The sequence below is a fragment of the Galleria mellonella genome, unplaced genomic scaffold (assembly GCF_026898425.1).
Source record: "Galleria mellonella isolate WM207_F2 unplaced genomic scaffold, CSIRO_AGI_GalMel_v1 utg32, whole genome shotgun sequence".
In the NCBI taxonomy this organism is placed as follows: domain Eukaryota; kingdom Metazoa; phylum Arthropoda; class Insecta; order Lepidoptera; family Pyralidae; genus Galleria; species Galleria mellonella.
In genome coordinates this window covers 8,233,824-8,259,596 of record NW_026442075.1, presented here as the reverse complement: position 1 = coordinate 8,259,596, position 25,773 = coordinate 8,233,824, and the positions used below count along the sequence as shown (strand labels likewise).

Below are 25,773 nucleotides of genomic sequence, written 5' to 3'. Positions count from 1 at the left end.
GTCACAACGTTTGTTGACGCTAATCTCCGAAAGCATTCAATCGATTTCAATGAAATTTTGTAAATATGTGTTATTTGCTCCAACTTGAAATATAGGATAGTTTTTATCTTATAAAGAAAAGAAAACAAAATACTTGGTAGCTGGTGGTATGCAGAACAACATTTACCAAGTTAGCTAATATATTACAAATCTAGAATGATACATACGAAATCGTCATAAGCGTCCTTGACGGCAGTAAGTGCGAGTACACCGATCAGCGGTATGGCAGTGGTGATGGGTGTCAACGATGAGATGGCCGGGATCAGCTGCAGTACCAACAAACACAGGAAGTAGAAATTCGCTAGCCGCTGGAACTGCTCGAGCAAGTTCAACGGCAGGAATGTTATAATTGAGTACTTCGATGTTTTGATGTAGTTATTCTGAAACAAAACATAGTGTTTTATGACTTCTTCTTATGTCATTCTTATAAATTAAGCTAGATTCGTACTATAAAGTCGATCACGGTTTGTTCTCGGTCCGATCTCTGTCTGGTAAAATATTATCAGGTAAGAAAGAATGATGTATTTGTACTATTTATAACGCTAGATTTACATTGTACTCGTAGATGGCAGTCATGATATGTATTTCTTTCTCCCTCTAATTTAAATTTGATAAAGCATTATGAAGTAGATTAAAAAGAAATTTGTAAGTAAATTCTAAGTTTATAGAGTTTACACTGTCTGAATTATATAAACAGAATCTTCTCGATGGCTAGCCGTTACACATTGTGGTCTATAGTCATTCATTACTGAAAGGGTGCCGTAGCCACTATCATTTATTCTACGTCGTTGCAGTGAGTTTACGGTGCCCATTTATCTCATATTGTTGCCCTTTGGGTGCACACGTGACAGAGAGTAATTTAAAGATAATTTAACACGAAGATTAATTGAATGGACATTGCGTATGTGCTTTCTTGGATATAAAATAATCATTTATTATTGTGGTATATAGTATATCATTAGATAATAAATGATATCTAAATTTTAACCGCGTATATGCGAATTTTTGTCCTTTACTTATGTTTTATAAAATGACTGTAAATAGACTCTATACATTATCTATAAATTATATACATACAATACAATTGTAACTATACGATGTCTATATATAGGGTATATACTCGTAAATGAAAAATTGCCTTTAAGAATAATAGAACTGAAAACATTTTTAAAATTTGTTGAAATAGTTTTTCCATGATGCCAAAATATATTTTACACAAACAAAAATTTTAAAAATGTTTTCAGTTCTATTATTCTTAAAGACAATTTTTCATATACGAGTATATACCCTATATATAGACATCGTATAGTTACAATTGTATTGTAGATTGTAGATCAATCTTTAAATTTCATGTTTGTTTTATAAACTACTTCGAAAATCCATGCGTACAAAGTCGCGATTAAATGCTAGTAACGAATAAATACGAATAGACAACATCAATTTATGGAGCGGAAAACAAAGACGAACAAGAAAATGATGTCACGACAGTTACTACTTACTGCATAGCGGAACTGCGCGTTGTACTCCCTGTCGTTGGCTTTGATTCTCCTTTCATTCTCTGAAACAACATACGATACACGTTAATCTTAATACACAGTTTACATAGAATATTTATTAGTTTAAATACCTAAGTACTTTTCAAGATTTAAATTATGATTTTATTTCATTGATTTAACACGTGAACTACTAATTCATAGGCGTTGTGATGTCACCACGGTCACTATACAAATTTTATGATCTCACCATATTTTTTATGTTTACGCAAAAGTATGTATGTATAACATCAAGACTTCTACTGGTCGTCAAATCAAAAGAAGATACGTAAAAATTATGTACTGAAATTTGTACCTAGTGATGTTTATATACGAAATTATAGCTATAAATGGTTGCATACCATTTATAGATACATGGTATCACTCAACATGTTCATAGCCGATTTTACAGTTTTCAAGTCAAATGTAGAGAAACCACTTGAAAAAGATCTAATTCATCATACAATACGTGTATTTGGTAAATTATTTTTAAAAGCTACATATATACAAACAGCAACATAAATGAAGCAAATAAAGTTTTTTAAGAAGGTAATTATAACATATACACTATAACTTGCCCAGTTACTGAATGTTTAATGTCAAATAAATTAATTTCTTCTGAAGACTGAAAAAATCATTAATGAAAAAACTTTTATACAAGGTATATCGTTACACCTTGTAAAAAAGTTTTTTATATATAGGTATAACAAATAAAAATCTACTTAATATTCGTGGATTTCAACCTACGGAGAATATTATATGATAACAGTTTTTAAACTTGCATACTAAACTGATGACGTCACTACAAGACTACACTACAAACTACAAGGCGAATATAACTGTATGAAAGATTCAAAATAATTTTAATTTTTTTTTTATCACAATTTTTAGCCTTCTTATTCCCTTTCCGTTACATGCTATATAAATAGTTATAGACATAAATCCATAGTAATGTATGCGCATGCGAAAAGATGTTTGTCTAACTTAAACGCCTACTGGGCTGAATTGTAAACAAGTTTGTACCTATATTTAGTGTACTCTACGGTAGTGAATTCAAAACATTAATTTTATTTCTAAATACGGTTTGCAGAAATTTTGCTCCGTGTAAAAAATTTTATACACGGAGCAAAAATATAAATATGTACCTAATACTATAGGGCATAGATAATTACTACCATAAAACATAATAAAATAATTTAAGATATTCCACAAAAAAAGGTTTCAATGGTTATTTTTATTTAAAAACTACTTATGTTTTATTTAAAAACTATATTCTGGAATCGATTTTAATAAAATTTCTATGGGGTCAATCTGAATGTATATTCTTTTCGATACAATAAAATAATTTTCCAAATCAGTTTATAAGTGACAGAGTTATGAGGTTGTGAACATAAAAAAATACAACCAAATTGAGAATCTCTTTCTTTTGAAGTCGGTTGATAAATACATTTCTTCATCCACTCTCAAAATATTGAATGTGTTTGTTACCGGCATAATTTATTATCAAAGATTGTAATGGTTGATTTTTTTAATTTAAATATCGATACAATTCTTAACCGCATTTGAGACTCACCGTACCACGAAAAAATATAAAAAATATAGATATATCTCGATACCAAACTATAAATGTATGTACATTATAGTTTACAAAGATTAGTTCAGATGTTATGACACCAAAAAGTACCTACCAAAAAAATAATCAAACTCACTTTGAAATTATTATTTTATATTAATTAGTAATACACATTATTATGACACATTGTTCGTAGTTAAGACATATCAAACACAATGTTTGGTGTTTTGGTAAACATCAACGATAAACTCGGTCATCGGTACAACGAAACTTATACAATTATATAATTTTTATAAATAAAAATATAGGATAGGATAGCTAGATAATTATATAAATAACTTTATATTAAGGAGTACGTACCAATTAAAAAAAGTCTTACTCCTTTCTACTACTATTAGTAAATAGTAGTAGAAAGAAGTAAAACTTTATTTTCTTAGTAAAGAAAAAAGAAAAAATCTATACTTATAATAAATATGTAGAGAGATCAATTCTGTACGTGATAATATATTTCCAATATAACTATCAGGGGGTGACTAGTAATCGATACTGATGCCAAAAATGCAATCAGTAAAATTTTTCTGTTTGTCTGTCTGTATGTTCATTATAGAAACAAAAACTACTCGACGGATTTTAACGAAACTTGGTACAATTATTCTTCATACTCCTGGGCAGGCAATAGTATACTTTTCATCACCATATGATCAATAGGAGCAGAGCAGTGAAGGTAATTGTTGGGAAAATGAAAGAAGTTACTCCATCGTTACTCCGTCGCGTGTGCAGCCTTAATGTCCACCCGTGCGACGCCAGGACGGACCGCTAGTAATCTAATAAACTTGCTTTACTCGCACTTTTATAAAAAGTAGCATTGTTTGACAAATGCATTATTTGTTGGCCTTTTAAACAACTCTTTTGAAAACTTACTCAGCAGGTATTCACTGGTTTAATTCGTTTTATGGTTCTATATTGCCACTTGAGAGTGATAATCGTAAAATTAAATGCACACTGTGCTCTTCACCGGGAAGTCATTATAAGGTTCCTATTGAAATTTCAATAAATAACAGGATGTAGGTATGTATTGAACACTGTTGCACTATAATAATATTTTATGTTATTATTATTAACAGGCACTATATGGCCTATAAATAAATAAGTACTATTTATTTGTCTATTTATTAGATTAGCAGCTGCATGTGATCACAATTAATGAACTGTTTTTTTTTGTTTATAGAAATATGAAGAAACAAAACATATTATGTTGTATGAATAATAATAGAATTAATTTTGTTTTTGTTCTTTTTACAGTATCCTGGGTTTATGGGGAGAGGCTCATGCCCAGAAGTAAAACCATATTGGGTTTTTTGAAGACTCACGTTGATTAAATCACTCCTATAAACCCAAATTGTTTAAGTTGTAAAGTCGTTCAATAAAAGTCGTCGTTACGGATTTCATAGTATTGTATTGGTAGGTAGATATATACAGATAATAATGACTCACGTATGAAAATAAGATTTTCCAGTAAGCGTTAATATTGCTATGAAACAAACGTTATGTTCTTCTACTATTGGAGTGCTAGTAATGCAACAATTTTTTTTTCTAATTTCAAAAGATACCATTAATAGTATTAATACTTTATTTATTTTTTAATAATCAAACTCTGAGCCTATAATACTAAGAACTTAACAATAACACGAAAAGACTTCTTATTATCATCATGAGTGATAAACACGCTAAAAGATGGGTAAAGGGGAGGAAAAGGCTACTTAACGATAATTTCGAGTAATAAAAATTATTACACGAAAACTATTAATTTCCGACATAAACTTTAGCTTTGAGGGGACCACAAAGATGTAGCCACAATTTCAACTAACACAATTGGAACTAAAAGTAATTCCCGAAAAGTAATATTTTAGAAAAATTTTGAGAGAAACATAACGTCATACAAACTCGAACGAATCTGTACGACTGTACAAGTTGCAATTTGTGGATTCTAATATTCCCCTATTCTTTATTTGACTTTTAAATAAATTCAATTAATAAATTGAAATAAACTATGAGAAATAACCATTAACAAATATTTTAAAGTTTAATTCTTGATATTATGGAAAATTACTCTTAGTAGTGGTTAGGGAATATAGAAAGGCGCGACTACGCTCGACAGAGGCGCCGGAGGGACGCTGATCGATCTTCACTTCTGCTTTATGACTAATAACATTTTCAGGGGCAGTTTCGAGACACGAACATCGTGAGTTATCTTCATAAATATAATAATTATATTTTCTACAGGTTATAGTCCACATGTTGCCCTTTAAGTATCACTACATAATAATTATCAATCATCATCAAACTTAGACTTTTCTTCATTACGGCATTTCATAGACAAGCATTATTTTCAATCTTAAACGTGGTACTGCGGTGGTCTTAGATGAAATGCACAAAATTTTCACAAACAACATTATTTATTTACATTTCAATGCCATAATTTATATCATTCCGTTAATATCATTAAAAAGTGGAAAACTTTATATCCTGACCATGACAAATTATAATCACATAATTTTAATGGACAAAGTTATTGGCAAAAGACGAGTCTGTCACAAAAAAGTTATTTGACCTCCGACATTCATAATAAACGTTTTTATTAATAACAATAATAGTTTTGTTTTTATAGAAAATTTGAAAAATAAATGAATAATAACAAAAATATAATGCATCACGTCAACAGATGGAATTTTTATTTAAAATTCAATTCCAAATTAATTACATCCGGAAGAGGACGGGTATCGCTAGTGTAGCTAAACTATTTCATCTTACTCAAGAAAAAAAACATTATAAGAAAATAATAATCGTATTGATATTCATCCTCACAGCAGATTTTCATTGTCAAGGGAGATTTGTCTGTCTGTTTTTAGAGCTACAGTCAATGTAACACTTTTTGTACTTTTACAACCTGTTACATGACTTAATAATTGACACCCGAAATTTTTTTGTATGAATGTGTACTTTAATACGAGTAGGTAAGAATGAATAGACATAATCTATTCATTCTTACCTACTCGTATTAAAGTACACATTCATACAAAAAATTTGGATTTCATAAAATGAGGTAGGTTTGGCAATCTTGGAATAAAAAAAGTTTTTACTAGCTACTCTTAATAATGAAATTAACTATGACATAACAATGTCTAAAATTAAAACACTACAATATAAATTTCAAAAACCATAAACTCCCACGCGATAGATAATATCTAAGTTTAATATAATGATGTGCTCTCGCGGCCCTGACGTCTTACTTTATCAAGTTTTTAGCTAGTCTTAAAATAATGAAAGTACTAAAATGAAAACATTGTAATATAAATTTTAAAGATAATAAACTTTAAACTCCCATGCCCTTGACTGCTTATTCGTTTCATTCAGGATGGTTTTGTGAATGTTCATTTAGATATATGGGAGGCGTTACCAATAACTGTAATTATTTTTTATGTAATCTTCTGTTCTTAATTTTAAGAGCATTCATAACGAAGTATGGCGACGTCGCAATTTTCTGTCAATTTTTAAAAACAATTTAATCAGTGTTTCTGACCGATTATTGAAAAAGTGCTTTGACAGCGAACTGAAACGTTCATACATAGACTTATTTCATTATACTGATGAAGAGTTTCAAAGGATGGTAACGGAGCTCATCTCTGTGTTAATTAAATTATAGAAAATTTATTGAGTAGATTCTGTGAAATACTTTGTCCTTATTATGCCTTAAAATGGCCGTGTGGTCCCGGCATAGAATAGGCCACCCCTTCCTTTCCCGTGGGTGTCGTATGAATTGACTAAGGGAGGGCAAGGGATGGGCAGCAGCGCCCCTCTTAAAACATCTCTAAAGCCTAACTGCGGTTGCCAAGCGTGACAACTACTGGCAAAACCTTCCCAAGGGGGAGGCTTATATTCAGCACTAGACAGTTCAATGCTGATATGATGATGCTTTATAATGTCAATTGGCTAAAACTGTAACCCTGACAAGCTGTTTTGTAAATAAATAAATAAATGTGCCGCATAGGGCCAATGACTTATTTATTTATATTTATTTTGCAATGGATATACCTAAATGCCAAAATATTTTTATTTTCTTTTAGGGGTATTCAAAGTATCAAATTTGACGTAGTCTAAGTGGATTTAGCATACGGATATGAAGTCTTAATTTTAAAACTTTAATTTTAAAACTGATTTTTATTTATTTTTATGACCGAAAATGTGAGAATAATCCCTCCATCCCCTATATATAAATAGTTTTTGAAGCGGAAAATCTGAAATAATTACAGTTGTATGGTTTATTAATACGGTATATAAAGATAAACGTAAATATTACAAGAAAAATAAATGAAATTTTCTATTAGATGTCCGTTTCGTACAAAAAAATGCAATAGAGGTTACTTATCTCTTAAATATTTATTTATGTACCAAATCCTGAACGTGTGACTTCAATTCGCACCTGATCGCTTTTTTTAATTAATATGCCTATTCAATGAAAAGAAGACTGACGGTCTGACGGGAAACGAAATCATTAGCATCTTTTACATCCTTCTACATATTTCCAAAAATTGCTTACGCTTCGAGCCTGATCTCCTATGTGAATAGCTGATTTGTTATATTTGCTTTTTTTTTGTATTATTTTTTATTATTTTCACACACAAAAAGTGCTAAAGATTTGTAAATAAATTTTTAGAACCAAATTGATCGAAACCAAGAAGCGATTCTCGAAAAATGATACGGTTCTGCAACCCCCTATGGCAAAATTGATACCTATCGCTCTGATAATCCGTCAAGTATGATGTTTGATAAAATTTATTGTTCCAGACTAAACCACCATTTTAGAAGATCGAATTCTCTTACATAACGAAATCGATTTTGACGTGCCATTTCCTAAACCTACCTCTAAAAATAAAAATTGTAATTATTATTATATTCATAGACAGTTATAGCTGTCAAGGTTTTGAGTATTGTGGTATTTAATTATACCCCATTGAGGCAGGTCGAGTACTGGTATATAAAATTAATATTTCATGTAATCAAAATAATATTAATTCCTCATCACCGTGTCAGCCTACTTGTTCAATGCGTTTCAACCAATGCGATGATTTGCTTTTCGTATCTCTTTATTTCACGCTGTCTTTCGAAGATAGTCGTTCCATCTGGAGAGAAATTGTCTCAAGTAGGGTTGTTTTCATATACTTATGAGTTACATGCAAGATAGATATACGCACATTCATGTCAGACTTTAGTTTTAAAAATTCTAGAGGATCTTGATATAATAAACCTTACCTAAATCTAACTGTAAAGAGTGTTCCGTTGAAGGTTATTAGGACTAATTACTAAATACAGCTTATTTTTACGATACTAGCCATACAACTGACGATTATTGGCACTCTAAATCAATTTCTAAATTAGACCATTAAAATGTAAAAATTAGATACTGAATGGGGTCGACATCCACTCCTAAAAAAGGTGACGATTTTTTCAAAGTGCTTGTAAACAATTTAACAGAGATTAATTGATTGCTTTTCAATACTTTGTTCTAAACTTCGTATTTACTACTACAACTACAAGTACTGACATGTGTACATATATAACAGGAAAAAATAGTAATTTGTATAATAAAATAGTATATTGAAAAACTGCAGAAAAACTATGCGATTGCATTTTAATTGAATTTAGTGAAGTGTAACATTGGCGGTTAATCAATAACAACAACCCGCGGTCATACGCGATTTGCAAAGCGCTGGAGCGCCGTCTCGTCCCGGCCGTTGACCGTGCGGGGGCGCGCCGACTCCGACCTTGGCCAATATGACACTTACATACATTTTCATTTCATATTTTAGAAGAGTTCCGTAAGTTAGACCCATCCGGCCCTTCATCCGCAGTAAGTTATCAAAAATCCCGGCACTTATATTATTTCACCGATGTAAGTAAGTACGCCATATACGTGAGCCATGCAGTTTGTAATATGTAATTATAATTATTTAGGAACCAACCATAGTTGGAACATTGATGCAGAGGCACTTAAGATGAAGTAAATACGATAAAAATTCAATGAACAAATCTCTACTATCGGAATCCTTACAAAGAATCAATAAATACACACCGCACGATACGAAGGTGCGGAAACGGTGATTATGCCTGGTGCGGCGGTGCGGCTGGGCGGGTTGATCGCGTCGCACCAGTTTGCCGAGAAGCTCGAGGAGGGAGAGGCGCAGCGGGCGAGGCGGCACGCGAGCCTCGCCGCCCTCCGCGCCTAATACCTCCAGCTCTACGGCCTCTGAGCGCGCGCACATCCGCGCCGCTACCGCCGCCCCATGTCGCACACCACTCCGCGCGGCCACTCCGCAGGCTGAGATTCTGGCCGCGCTGCGAATCTACGCGCTACGGCACCACACGAGCGCGTCTTGCGACCCGCACGCGCGCTCCGACCCGTTGCGGGCTCGAGACTCGTGTACCGCGCACACTAGCGACGTCTAGTCTGCGCACGCATTTTCTATATACATTCGTTACATTGGGCCAGTGTTGCCGTCCGTAATCCATGTTTACAAAGGTAGAAATTGGAAATTCTAGTCAAATATTGACAACGGTGTCAATGTATTAGATACGTACAATAAGTACCAAATACCTGTTCTATACACATCACTATTTATTTTATTGTTATTAAAAAAAATATGCAGATTAGATAATTTTAAAATCAGCTAGTAAACCAACAAAATCAGCAAAGTTTACGTAGTCAATACGAAGACGCAGCTGGCCGTCTTTACGTCGATTATAACGTACGTTAGGTATCATAACAATACAATTTATGACATCTATAAATAATTCACTTCGAACAAATGACGTCATAGCACTGCATAATGAAAAGTAATATTTTATTTTTAAGCAATTTCCGAAAGATTTTCAAATTACTTTTTTTTAATTATGTTACGAGATTACGGCGCCAATTTGAAGACGTAGGGGGAACACTAGTTGTTTGTCACTAGATACGTTCAAAATGGAAGTAACTTATTTTAGGAGCAATACATAATACTTGTTATTTAATATTATTTGGCATTGCTTCAGAAATCTTAGATTTCTTATCCTAGGTTTAGAAAATAGAAACGTATATTTAATTTATATACACCTTTATGAGCTAAATGAAAAATTAAATCGTAACAATTTTGTATTACATAATTATTTATCTTTATATCATATAAAATTGTTACATAACATATTATTGATTGTCTTTTCATTGCCTATTTTAGCATTTTATGTATTTAATATGTATACATATGATTAACAAACAAAACCAGCCAGGGACGGATTGAAGTTACACGCCGGGGGGTTCCGTAAATAAATATATAATATTTATCATCACATCAAGTCCCTGACAGAGTAGGCAGAAAGAATTGAATTTCAAAAATCTATATCCTTACACATATTTCTTGCTTCATGCACTTTTATAACTCATTTTATGCACGCACGTTTCCAGAGACTTAGAAAGAACACGGTCTATCTGATCATAATTCCTTAGTCATGTTCTCTTCCGGTACATATATTCATTCACATTCATATACATATATATCTGGATCTATAAAATTTTACGAGATAAAATGACCTTTATATTCTAAAATTCTGAAACCTCTTTCAGATCCCCTAATTATTTTTATTGCAATATATGTGGCTAACTGCGGCTGCTAACCTGCCTGCCAGAGAGGAAAAGGATTGTTAGTAATGAGCTATAACAGTTCCATCGCTAGCAATACACCCTATCAGGTCGACCTCCACGTGGTTCTCCCTAAAAACCATACTGGTTAATTCTTGATCAATTGGTCACTAAACAACCAACCACCCCTTCCTCTCTGGTTTTTTTTAATGGGTGATAATGGAATGGTAACCCCACCCGCGCTATCGGTATACACCGGCGGGGCACCAGTGAAAGATGATAGGTGAGGATGAAGCTGGTCAGTTAACTCATCGTGACGAATTCAACAAGAATTGTTCAAGATGGTTTCCAGGGGGGACCACGTGGAGGTCGACCTTTTTTGGAATATTGCTAATAATGAGACTGGTAATCCGCATTATAACCAAACCCCCACCCCGTTCCTCTCTGGTTATCCCCGGTGGTCTCTGGAGATTAGTCCCCATTATTATCAATATATTCTATCAGATCGACCTAGCCACGTGGTTCCCCCAAGAAACCATCGTGACTCATTTATTGTTGAATTCGACACGATGGGCTAACGGACCTGTCTTTTCATCTTCACCAATCATCCCTTACTGGTGCCCTGCCAGTATATAAAGATAGCGCAGGCGAGGTTACCACTCCAATTAAAAAACTCTCATCTATTAAAAATAAAAAATAAACCCCGTCTGCCAGGGTTGTTTGTATGAATTGATGCAATTTGGAATGAAGTAACAACATAGGAAAGATATTTTATATACTGATTCAGGAGGGCGAAGCCACAAAATACAACAAGCATTATAGACGTGAAAACGAGTTTGTTTTTTGTTACCTCTTGTTGCCTTAAACTGCATTCACACTATAATACCGGTCACGGTTCATTCTAGGACCGTTCTCGATCTGGTAAGTAGAAATTTTTCGAGATTCGTAACTGGAACGAAACTATATTGTACAGTTACTATATATACACGCATTGTTTATTACGTAATAATATTTTATCAGACCGAAATCAGACCTCAATTCGAACCATGACCGGCATTATAGTGTGTATTTAGCTTTACACAAGCTTACAGCTCAACCAATCTTTATAAAATTTGGTATACACGTACTATATATAATAGAAAAGGACACAGGATACTTTTAATCCCGCTATATTGATGTAATCCTGATTATGTAGATAAAGTTGTGGACTAAAACTAGTGTTAGTATAACAAAACTGTGGTTCACCCAAAAAAAAAAAAAGTAAATTTTTTATGGTGTCCGGAAAAATCTTTGCATTTTGCTTAAGTGATTTGTTTTTCAAATATAAAGAAGACATTATGTACTCAAATTATTGTAGGGCAGGGCTTATCAATCGTTATAATGCTTTCTCAAAATGTATATTCATTGTCAGATTAATAATACATTTTCAACATAAAGCTCAACAGCTTTATTTTTTATTTTTATTGATCGCTCGTATAGTAAAATTTCAGATTGATCTAAAGGTGATGACCACCACTATATGACTTTATGTGTATATCGTCACCCATAATTAACCTTCGTTAATTATGGGTCTGACGTACAGGGCAGTATTATTCCCACATAATAGTGCTCCGTCTGCATCTGGCCTCGTCAGAAAATTTATAGCATACAACTATAAAAATATAATCAATATGCAAATCATATGTATCGTTTATATTATAGCCTTAAAATGATATGATATGATGATGAGATTTAAGAGGGTATATAACACAATACAGACATTGTGGTTGACTCTGAGGTTTAAAGAAGTGTGCTTCGACTCTATTGTCTGAGAAACAAAATTAAACATCATATTTCCCATTTCACAAAATTAACAATTAATAAAATTTTGAAATTTCATAATGAAAAAGTAAAACATTCAACAACAAGAATACTTCGTATGTCAAATTTTTATTAGTTTTACGTTGTTTAACATTATTTATAAAACAACTTGTTCTATAAATTTTGACAAGAAAAAAACTTTTTAATTAATCATTATAATATTATTATAGATATTAATATAGTTTAATTAATTTTGAAAATTAACAGAAACTGCATAGTTGCTTACTAGATTTTGATAAGAATGTTCAGATTTCCGAAGTAATCATTCGGAAAGAAATTTAAAGTATTTTAAAGTACATAATTCTAAATAGGTACAATAGTACGACGCGGTTTAGTATAAAGTTTGATTTCGAGTTTTCCTTCTTTTGCATTAGCATACTATATTAAGATCCTCTAATGGTGTCTGACAACGCCCTGGGAATGTAAAGGTGTGGTGAAATATTGTATTCGTTCTCCGTGACACACTCATAATATATTAATTAGCTTATTTCTATTTATTTTTATAAATACCTATAAAACCTTGTTATTATGAGATTTTTTTTCAAATGGTTGATTCTCTCAAAGTACATGAATAATAAATAAATGTAATAAGTACTAACAAATTGTAGCAAGCGTGAGTGTTATTACGTAGTGTAAGTTAGAGTGAACACATTTTAACTATTGTTATGTTACAGCATCGAGGTCATTACAAGGGTGTATGTACATAGCAAAAGACAGACCTTGAGAGCAGGTGTCCAAGTACATTGGGCATCACTCACCTTGGCCATGTGTTCTCGCCGAGGACTTTCCCATGTCGGCCGCACCATCGACACACATATACACACCCTCACTTGCGCGCGACACTTAACACTAGCACTTTGTGTACTTAAACTTATGGGTCGGTATAAAAGAGGCGTATAAAATGTTAGACGTTATACTATAGAAGGGCACTTGGGGATTAAACTAGATCTCCTATGGAGCAGTTGGTGGTGGAGCGGTGTTGATACGAGCGGAGGTCCGCGCGGAGCGATCGGCATTCTGCGCTCCAAATAAGCACTGCACTGATCCTGTAACAATAATACATAAGTTTATAACCACAGGTGATAACAATTTACATTGTCACTGGAAGGTTGAAAATAAATTACAATATGACTAATGGCGTTCACTGCACAATATTAAAGAACAAAACTCCTATTTATGTATGTATACATTAAAATAGAATTATTATATGCACTTAAATACTGAAGTACAGAGAAAATAAATTATACATGAGCTTAGCCGTAATTTGATGTCAGTACTTAATAAAATCAAGGGTGAATGTGGGTTATTTCTATGTCAAGGATTTTGAGTTAATGCTACAAGAGGTAAAAAATCAGACGTCTAGTGTAACTGAGAAAATAAAGTAACTCTTATTGAAATGTACGTAAATATTAGCTATAGAGAGCGAGGAATGGGCAGCAGCGCTCCTCTTAAAACATCTCTAAAAGCCTAACTGCGTTTGCCAACCTGCCTGCCAAGCATGGCAACTACTGACAAAATCCCCTATGGAGGAGGCCTATGTTCAGCAGTGGACAGTAACGACTGAAATCATGATAATAATTAGCTTTAGCTAATATCCCGACTATTCTGAGCAGAACAGAAACAATCAAGCAAGTTATGAGTATAATAAGACAATCATTGTTTTTGATTGAACGAATTGAGATGCGCTGCTTGATACATGTTTATACTGAAGTCACATGGTCAATATGTACAAAAGTAGGTATATGTCATAATCAAGAAAAAATGTTTTATAATAATCATTAATAATGGACTTATGGGCAATTTTCATATTTATTTTTATTATTTACTAATCGTTTCCCAGACATAATCCGCTTGACCAGGATTTAGTCTTGATACTTTAAAAATTATACACGGGATAAATAATTCGTTTTAAAAAGTAGTCTATGTCCTTCTGCATGTCAAATGTACCGTATATGCCGAAATTCATGGCGATTAAAGTAACAAATAAATAAAGAAACTCACTAAAATATTGTGAGATTTGACTGTGTAAATCGAGATAAAATTATTCTACATTTTATTCTAGACTGTATAAGGTTTTTAGTTATGAATATTATAAAGTAGGAAATCAGTGACATTTCATTTAAAAATATTACAGATACAAAAAAAAAATACAACTACGAGTACTACGTCTTATAAACTATTCTGTTTACGAGTGTGTTTAAGTAATAACAATGCAATTACAATTTTTTTTATGCAATTTAGAATGACAAACAATTTTATGGCTCACCTAATTGAAAGTTATAACCGCATACAGACATGAACAGAACCATGGAGAACACAATATAGCTCGTGACATCCCAAGGCACTCCTTTTGCGTTGCTTTTTCCGTCCATGGATAATAATAACTAGCAATCATAAAAAAATACATGCAAATATAAAAATAACAATAGAAACATGTAGCCGGAAACAGCATGCAACGCGATAACTATAGGTACGTTGCATATACATATGAATCAAAAATAGTATAATTCTGTTTCACGAAAAAAAAGCAATAGATTTAAACGTTAATAAAATTAACATGTCAGACCCACACATAACTTTACTATCAATTACAAAAAAATAGTCAAAATCTTTTCCGAATATATTACAACAGGTTCCGAAGATAAAACTTAATGCTAAACAATACAGTCAAGAAAACTTTCTAGTACAGTTGGAAGCAGTTGAGCAGTAACTAAGAAAACTAAAAGTATTGTGTATTTTAATATGAAAACTATTTGGTCGTTAAGTGTCTGATCAAGTACAATTTAAGCCGCGTAAAAATTACTTTAATCGTAAACACACAAGGACACACGCACACACACGCAATGAACCACGAGATGTTTCGTAGATACTTTACGAATTTATTGAAAATATTTGAGTTCGAAGCTCGGAATCGCGTGTCTACGGGCTGATGTTGCTTTGCAACAAGCAATTCGGTTTTTCCAAAAAAAAAAAACTAACAGTTTCAATAATCACAAAATTATTACCGGTCCAACACCGAAGTAAATCCTAATGATTACAAAAAGAAGTTGTGAAAATAGATGAAAAATGGTGACATAATCACGTATCATAATAAAAAAAAATTAAATAAATTAGACCACAAAAACATTAAATCGATGATGATTTTTATCAATTTGAACATCGCTGATTTGATGACCTCTCTTAATATATACCCGTTATTTGACCTGTTGAGTGTCTTAATAATATTCATGGCGTGTATTTAATTTACATTTCCGATCTAATAATAACTGCAATTCAACTACGAGTATAGATAGCACTCATTAGTTTCTGCACAGGGCTGTGGTTACGTAAAAGGAAAATAGTATATTTACATAGTTTTTATATTAAGTCCGACCAACATCGTACACAAACTTTGGAAAAAAATTATGCCCGTGTAGCTTACGTAAAGACATTTTTATGATATAATTGTTTACAATACATAAAACTTCACAAGTATCAATTTTAATAGCTCTCTAAAACGTTGCATGCTCAATATAGAAAAGAGAGAGAAAATTTTGCGCCATCAAGGTTCCTTGAAGTTGCGAATAGAACAAAATACACTTTTGCTGAACTAGGTGTTATCTTGCGGAAGTCCACATCACTGGTTATTTGATTAGAATTATTTTATGTAATTCCGCTACCATATGTGTGACTGCCAATATTCGAAAATTTAAAGTTTTTTTTTTTTATTTCTGTTAGTATATGATAGTATATATATTTTTATTGGTTAAAAAGACGCTTACCTAAAAGTTATATTATTTAAAGATAATCTGAAAAGAAGACGGATCTTAATGTAAAAAGATAATTCACGAATTATGTAAGGTAATATTATAAATCTTAATGATAGTATCACTCGGGTTGCCTTAGTCCTATTTTCCTTTTAAAATCCGCACGTAAGCAGTAGTAGGCAAAAAACTAGTATTGAATCCAATTTTGTGTATATTAAATAACAATAATAACTGTTTTTATTATAGGTCACACACACATACTGCTGAAACGTTGGTAAACATAAACCTATAAATCGAATTGATTATAAATGATTTGACTACATTTGGCTCTATGGGGGCCTACTTTTTATAATAACAGAAGTAAAAAATCACACTTATTATTACCAATGTTAATATTAGGTAATCGTTACTTAAAGACTTTGGCATAAACTTTACAGAAATTTTCTTATGTCTTGCTATTCAAAAGGACCATATCTCTGTATTTTCTAATAACACTACCAAATCCCACTCTTTAAACACTATTTTGCAACCACATCTGTTTGTCGGCTGTGACACTAGTGGCATAGAGATTAGAGGTATTCATGCAAGCATTGTAAGTGTTTTAGTACAAAATCTGCCTCATAAAGGTTTATAGATCTCACTATATAACTAAGCAAATAAATGTACTAATTGGTTGGAATACCGACCGGAACAACGAGCACTCTACTGACAAAACTTTTTTTTAAAATAATGTTTGTAAATAATTTGTAAAAATAAAACATTCGCAGTTTAAGATTGAGGTACAATCTGGGTTAATGCAGAACAACAAACTGGCAATTATTCAACTCCATCCAACTGGTTTCATAAGAGAATCGGTCGTTGTAGCATCGCAATGAAGCTAGATGACCTTCACTTAAGCAATCGCGTGTAACACTACCCTTTCACTGTTTAAATATAGAAAATGTAATATATTTTCGTATTTATCTTCTTAATTCTTATTATAATTCCTGTTATAAATACTAAACTGTATTTTGGGCAGGAATTGCGCAGTGCGGGACTTTATTTTCATGTGTGTAGATTTATACTGAATAGGTATAACCCTGTTCCTAGATTATGTATGAACAATTTTTTTTTGTTCTATAGTCCTACTAGAAATAGTTATAAAAGGATAAAAAGTTTTATATAAAATACTCATATATACAATGTGAAATTGAAATCAATTGCATCCATTTAGACGACATTCTACGTGTAAAACTGAACATTTTTCCTTTAAAAAACATGTTTCAATAAACGACAAAAATGTAATCTCCACAATACCATACTAACTTGACAGCTGAATACGCCGTGTTAGTAATAGAAAGCTTAGTTTAGTTACTTTTCGACACGATTCTTTGGAAAATGTTTAGTTCCATGGGTAAATTACCTGCTTAAAAAGATGTTAATGATTTCGAGTTTTCGATTTCACTCGGTATATTGCTTTTTCTCTGCTCGCTTCCACTTGATCTAAATAAATAAAAAAACTTGTTTTTCACTAATAGCAGTATAGAAATTTGTATGAATGAAAATTGTCTATTTAAACAGCTAAAAGTTACGGACGTTACCATAAGTTCCACTTTAACTATCCTTACTAATATTATATAAATGAAAGTATGTTTGTTTTTGATCTCATAGCACTTTACCTGCTTAAACAATCGCTGTGATATTTGGTATACACGGGATGAGGGATGGAGGACATAAAATACATTTTATTCCGGTCAGTACATATATCTCGGTCGCACGGATAAAGTCGGCGAATAAAAGCTAGTCCAATAATAATATCTATCTATAAATTTAGTTCAGATTCCGACGACTGCATCTCTTGCAGGAACATATTAAACATATTTTTAATATGACAAAAGTCTGTTTACCTCGGCTACATCTCTTCTTCTCATGGAAATTTTGAGAGATATTTTTACGTATTGCATTACATTCTTTAAGGAAAATATAAGCATTTCTATATCGTAAATCAAATAGTTTTTGAAATTTTGTGATTATTTAAATGATCAATTATGCTTTACATGTTGGTTTAGGTTGACAGAAAGACATGATAATAACTTTTTCTTACCATCATCATCATATCAGCCCAAATCGGAGTTTTTTTGCCATTAGTTACCACGTTTGACAGACGGATTAGCAACCGCACTTAGACTTTGGTGATGTTTTAAGAAAGACACTGCTGCCCATTCCTTAACCATTAAGTTCCTTTAGTCGCATCCTACAACATCCACGAGAAAGGAAGGGGTGGCTTAATATATGTTAATAAAATTGTAAACTAATAAAATTGTAAACATGTAGAGACATTTTGTGTCGAGTCTTCCATATGTTTATAGATTTGCGTGGCTTAACGGTGCATGACGAAAAACCATTCCGAATTTTAAAGCGAATAAGTATTTAAAAATCGAAGTATCTACTGAATTTATGTCGGACAAGTATATAAAATTTCACTAAACCTAGAAATACTTTATGTGGACATAATCTTATTTCTGGTTTATTATAAAAAAAAATACTTTTCTTAAATAAGTGGACGGTACTTATGTCACGCAACACAGTCGGCAATTTATTGCATATTTTCGGAACCATACAAAAAATACTTTTATTCAATTACTTTATAATTAGTTTTGAACTTCACTAAATTTAACCTATTTTGACGATATATCATAACCGATGTTTAGTATCAATTTTTATTCTGTTTTACAAATATTAATCTTAAATTTTTATATTACGATTTACAGGAATCTTTTTTTTTTTCTTAGCTGACGCATGGCTCATATACATCATCTTTAAATACTCTTTCCACCATAGTCTGTCCACCCCAAAATATCAATCCATATATAGATTTGCGTAGATGATATATATCCATGGTAGGCTACGAGATTGTTGACTCATCAGCAGTTTTACTCGACTTACGAAGAACATATGAGAATTGGCACAACCTTTTACATATTTGATCGTATGTGATTTCCAATTTAATTTGCAATCAAGATTTAACCTTAAAAATTTTGTATCATTTATGGTATAGATTGATTTGCTTTTATAATTTATATTTAATATCAAAAATTTATTATGTCTTTGTTTGAAATGTATTAAATTAGTTTTGTCCATATTAAAATTTAAATCACTATTTAAATATTATATCTATTGTATTTTTTGTCATCTTCGTAATTTATTAAAATATTTTTTACAAATAACACTACTATCTCAGCAAACAATATCATAGGATAATTTGTAACTCTAGGTAAATCATTTATATAACATAGGAATGACAAGGGACCTAAGACACTGCCCTGTGGAACACCACGTGAAACAATACGTACGTGAGATTCATAATTTTTTTCACATTTAGTCTCAGGGCAGATCCTATTTATCACTGTAATTCGTTTCCTATTTGTTAAGTACGATTTAAGTAAATTATGTACGTTACCTCTTATAACATTCTTCCAGAATTTATATAACTGGATTTTATGGTTTACGTAATCAAAAGTACGTGTATATAACACATACTTAAAAAATGCTACAGTAGATAATCCTTTGTCTGTAGCAGTTATAATTTTAAAGAAAAAAATCATGTCAAACTATATATTGTACAATACTATGGTAAGTACAAGATTCATCTTAAATATGAAGAAACACGTAAGCGTCGGTATAGAAACAACGAAATATACTTCCTAAATAGATGAGTCACTTGTTAACCTTCGTTAATAATTTTATAACTGATAACCTCACATTATTCACTGCTTTGCTTAGCAATAAATTAGAAATTGCCAAATGATTCGACTGCAACTTCGGAATATTATCTGGGTTACAAATTGTTATTCAGTTTTTAATCATATATTTAGTAAGTACCAGCAATAATAATATTCGCGACTATGACTTTTAGGGTAACCTAAGCATACCGACTTACCATCCTCTATCCAAAGTCGCAGCGCCACTGGCATTTCTCTACATTCCACGTTCAGGAAAACATTATAAATAAATGGAATTCAAAATCAAAGCGCAATAACAAAATAATTTAAGATTGTGTTTCACAAAAAAAACGGATTTCAATTATGATAATACCAATTATTTTTATTTAAAAACTAATCTTCTGAACCAATTTTGATAAATTTTCTATAAGACCATAAGTAACAAAAGTAGAAAAAAATACAACCAAATTGAGAACCTCCTTTTTTAAAGTTGCAAATAGACAAAAACCACGAGTATCATATTATATGTAAGGATAAAAGATCATGCGCTATTTTAACATAATTTTGATAACTACTTTTGACAAAAAAAATCACTTAGTACTTACTAACATAAACATTCTGAGAACGCACAGCATGCAATGTTGTGCATTTCACATTCGAAACGAAATTCAAGGCTTTTGAATATATTTGGATGTTTGTTAATTTTAATTTATAATATAATTATAAATTTATTAAATTAAATTATTTTCATTATTAAAGTTTGCAAGTTTTAATTAATATTCAATGACACAAATTTACAATATAAACAGAAAGTGACAGTAAACGTCCATGTAATCTTATTTAGATTTTTTACTCGACCTTACTTCCAAGTAAATTTGTTTCAATGATATGTTTGTGAATAATAAAATCGAAACCAAAACAAACCTATAAATTAAATATTTACACACTCATTGAAAAAATACAAGTTGAAACTTTGATTTCAACTTTGGTATGTGTTTCAGTGCATAACGCAAAAATAGCATTACCTATCGATTTATACATTTAAATTTTATACGTACATCGATTATAAGTCAGTTTAGAGCATATCTATCTTTTAACTATCTATATTTATTTAGGTATTCATGCAAAGGAACAGGCAAAAATAAAAAAAACACTATGTACCACGGCCTGTAAAAAGGTGCTGTGTACCTTTTTATACTGGTATCCTTACGTTCGATCTTGATCAGTTAATTGATGTTTTATACTTTTGAAGTATAGAATATGTGATATTTTTATTACAAGACGTTGCCGACGGTATTTCATTTCCGACGGGATTGAATAATTAACACTGACATAAAAAAAATCGGTTTTCTAAATCTGAAGGTTTACCATGAAATGAAATTACGAATTTTCGAACTCAATTTCGTGTTTTCGTTCATACAGAAATCGTCCTAGTAAATGAAGCTTAACATTTCGTTCGTAAATCGTAGCATAAAAGTTCAAAGGAACGATATTTTAATATTTTTAAACGGTACATATTATGTAATTTTAACTTAGAATTTTTGTTTCGTTCGGTCGCGAAATTTCGGAAAACATTTCATGGATTCAGCGGTAACATTTTTTTTTATATATACCTGAAAAAGATTCGATGTTTTCATAATATTTATAACATTTGATTCACAAGAAAAGCAAATTTTATTAAAATTTGCTTTTCTTGTGACAGACAACATAGAGACAAAATTTGTGCAATAGTCCCATACCAATTTTGGTTCCTAGTAAAGCGAGTAAAACTTATTGATTGCAAAAGAATAATTAAAATTAGCACTGAATTGTTAAAAATGTTAATTTATTTTCGACATTGGTTAAGGAAAAGTCAACTGTATCTAGTTTTTTTAATGAGTTTTTAAAGAGAGAAGTTTCCTTTTATTTTACGCGAGTTAGCGATTAATTAGTAATTATTAAGTATATAGCAGTTATTATTCTTTAAGTTGTGCAATAAACATTAAATAAATAATTTTTAAGTTAGAATAAGATTCGATGAAATTCAAACTGATGCATATCAATCAGACTATCGAAGATTCAACAGCAACAAAAAAAAGAAAATAATTTATTCGTTCGTTTAGTACTAAAACTACAGGTAACAACACCTGCACTATAAGTGTTATCAGTGAGAAGGTTCGAAACGAGAACTCGCTTGGCCTCGTTATTTATATTTGTGAGTAACATAACCATTAAGGAAATTATTGACATTTAAACATTACTAATGACTATAATAAGTACACATTATATGAAATACGTACATAGAAAATACTTGTTTTGTACTAATCGATTCTATCTAAATCTGTGGTTACTAATATTTTAAATGCTACTGCCTGTCTGCCTTCTTTAATTATTCTTTAAACTATTGCACCGATTTGGTTAAATAATAATATATGTAGCCAATATATGTAATGAACATAATATGTGGATTTATCATAAACTACACGCAGATAAATTCTTGGATAACAGACAGTTCCAAAAACAATTAAACATTTAATGCTCTGATGTAATAAAAATTAGACGATAAAATAATAAAAATTACAGTTTAAGAATCATTTATTATTTAAATTGAAAATATCACAAACATTTTTTCTATAAGTCCACATATACATATACACAAAACAGTAGTGTAAATCCTTTTACGGGATACAATGTTTAGTATGTATCCCGAGAACGAATTATAAACTATAATATTATTTATTTACAAAAATATATTATTAGCTGAAAGAAACAATATTAATAGATAAATATTTTTCCTTAAACTTACATAGGTTTCAGCCAGACGAATCTGAGACGAATGACGCTCCAATGAGACAATAAATCCTATAAAAGCTGCTTCCCATTACGAATATATATCGTAATAATTATGTTTACATAAATTCACATAGTATATCACTTAAGGCACTTAAGTCATCGTTATATTAAGACTGTTTTCTAAATTTTTTTTGTAACAGATATAACGAGCAGAACGTTACGGTGACGTGCGGCGGACCGCGACGTACGAAACGCACTGTTTTGATAGTGTATTTTAGCGTGCCCAAGGTGAGTAGGAGTTGTGCCGTACCATGGTCTCTACAGTAATACACTGCTACTAAATAGTTTATTCATCATTAAGTTCATTGCTGCTTTTGTTGAGTGGCGCTAAAAACATCTTATTAAAATAATATCTACCAATTGACAGACAATTACAGCCTGAACTAAATAAGGTGACAACATGATTTAAAATACAAAGTGATTTACTTCGATATGTTCAAACTATATAATCGTATTAATAACGAGTATAAGATTATCATTGAATCCATTATTGTTAATATTTAAAAAAAGTTTTTGTAAGTTCATATTTGTAGCTTAGTAATTTTAAATTATGTATTAAACATCAAATGTTGGCGTCGATTGGCAGATAAAACTGTTACTAACTATAAAATAAAAATACTCCAAATATCACCTCTAGCAATTAGTAAATTTATGCTACAAAACAATACTATAATGTATATAATAATCGCATCAATGTTTTGTGACTCTCGTCTTTAGTTGACGGATTGCATATTTTACTTTCCCAAAATAAATAAAAGTTTTGCACTACGTACGATACTACATACATCGTTATTGTTTCTAAACCGCTTTAATGTGCATTTAAATTGCGTTACTTCTGGCACCGGTGTATTTTTATTTAAATTTAATTAATACGAATTAATCACTATTTTTCACTGTTCATAGTAATTCTGTAGTTTCGGATTTGATATAGCTACTTTATCAAATGAATTCGCATTATTCATAAACAAACTAAATACTATATCTATCATATGGACACACATGTTATGTAAAACAAAACTAATAATACTGACCCATTAGCCTTAACAGTAGCAAAACATCCATATGTGAGAAAATTTAGGGCGCAACTTTTATTGCTTGCTCCGATGATATTAATGTTCAATAAACTGAACGTTGTAAACAATATGATTAAGACCTGTAATACATATAATGTGAAAACCAAATTTAATATGTCAATTTAGGCCAAATATAGACCTCGAAACTCAATAGAATCAACCCCTTAGTTGATAGTTAATGTAGAACATTGGACCTTAATCGGCAAAAGCGAAGATAGGATTTCGCATGTCACATAAACATTGTTCCGCGTGCTACTTTCAGCGACATTAAAGCTCAGTTCTGGTGGGGCGTGATTGAGTTAGGCGTGGCACCCATCACGCCGTATATGCGGTCAACTAGGATAAGTATAAAACTTATACCTTTTAAACGATTAACTAATAACATTTTATGGGATTATCGATTGATTGTAATCAGATTATTTGCAATTGTTTTTGTAAATTTAATATTTTACGTACTTACTGTAAATGATACAACAATAGGACATTTATTTAAATGCTTTTCTACATTCACATTTAACATAAATATCTGGTTATAATAAAAAAGTATGTAGACGGACTTATCACTTGATGAGATTTCTTCCAGTCAACTTTGAGAACCCGAAAGAAGAAAAATATCTATAGAGTTTACTCGTATATACGTGGACACACAGAAAGTTTTGCGACTCTAAAAAAAATGTTCTATAGGTTAATATATTTTTATTACATCTTTTTAAAGTACTCTCCACCAGCCTCTATACAAAGTTACATACGTCTGAACCAGTTTTCGAATCACTTTTTCCAGTCCGATGCAGACACTTCGTTTACAGCCTGCTCGAACGCTGTGAACGCATCATCCGGCGACGACAATTGTATCCCGTTGAGCTGATTTTTTATTTTTGGGAATAAGAAGTCACACGGTAGCACCGTGTGACTTCTTATTCCCAATAATAAATTATAGCCCGTGTCAGGGCTGTAAGGAGGGTGACCCAGGAGTTTGACCGGTGTGCTATCTAGGAAGTCCCTCGTTTTGAGTGCGGTGTGGGCGGGCGTATTATCGTGGTGGAGCAGTAGCCCGCGGAGCCCAGTGTTTGGTCGCTTGTTGCTCACAACAGAGAAAACTTCTGCCAAGCATTTGGTAGAATATCATTCGGCGTTAATGCTTCTTTGGTTTCGTAAAGGAACTGACACCAAGTAGCGAGTCAAATTGAAAAAGCTCGCGATCAAAATCTCTCCCCCCCTCACCGCTTCTAGGTTGCTTTACTTTGGTAGGCGTTAATTCGTTTTGAAACACCCAAACCGTCGACTGGCGCTTTGTTTCTGGATCATTTTGATAAATTCAGGATTCATCACCTGTAACGATGTCGTAAACACACCGAGACGAGCCTGTTTCAAATTTGTCTATCATATAAGGCACTATTCCACCCTTGCCTGCTTCTGAACATCAGTGAGGTTGTGCAGCACCCAGCATGAAACTATTTTCAGCACCCGTAGATGCAAGTGTAAAATCTCGTGAAGGCTTCCTGATCCAATCTGCAGTATATGCTGAATCTCTTGGTATGTAACTCGTCTATTGTCTTGGATCAAACTTGATTTTCACTGCTAGCACGTTTTCTTCCATAACAGCCATCAAAGGAAGACCACTTCTTTCTTCATCCCTCAAAGTTAGTCGACTGCGCTTAAATTCATTATACCAATGATACACGGTTGCCTTAGAAGAGCCTTCATCCATGAATGCCATTTGAAGTCTATCCTACGATTCGTTCGAT

At 31.9% G+C, this 25,773-nt stretch overlaps 1 protein-coding gene across 6 annotated transcripts in view; it reads right to left on the bottom strand.

The window, feature by feature from the left end:
• The window catches only part of LOC113510796 (phospholipid-transporting ATPase ID), a 70,427-nt gene that overhangs the window by 27,749 nt on the left and 16,905 nt on the right, over positions 1-25,773 (bottom strand). For 2 of the 6 annotated variants that reach the window (XM_052896365.1, XM_052896367.1), the window contains 3 exons: positions 13,435-13,722; positions 1,539-1,597; positions 207-419 (listed from right to left, as the gene is read on the bottom strand). In XM_052896365.1, coding sequence (XP_052752325.1) covers positions 207-419; positions 1,539-1,597; positions 13,435-13,492 — 330 coding nt within the window. In that variant the 5' untranslated portion in view covers positions 13,493-13,722. Of the gene's footprint in view, positions 1-206; positions 420-1,538; positions 1,598-9,274; positions 9,621-13,434; positions 13,723-22,908; positions 23,160-25,773 lie in introns of those variants that run through there. The other 4 variants (XM_052896363.1, XM_052896364.1, XM_052896366.1 and 1 more) reach the window with 3 other exon arrangements.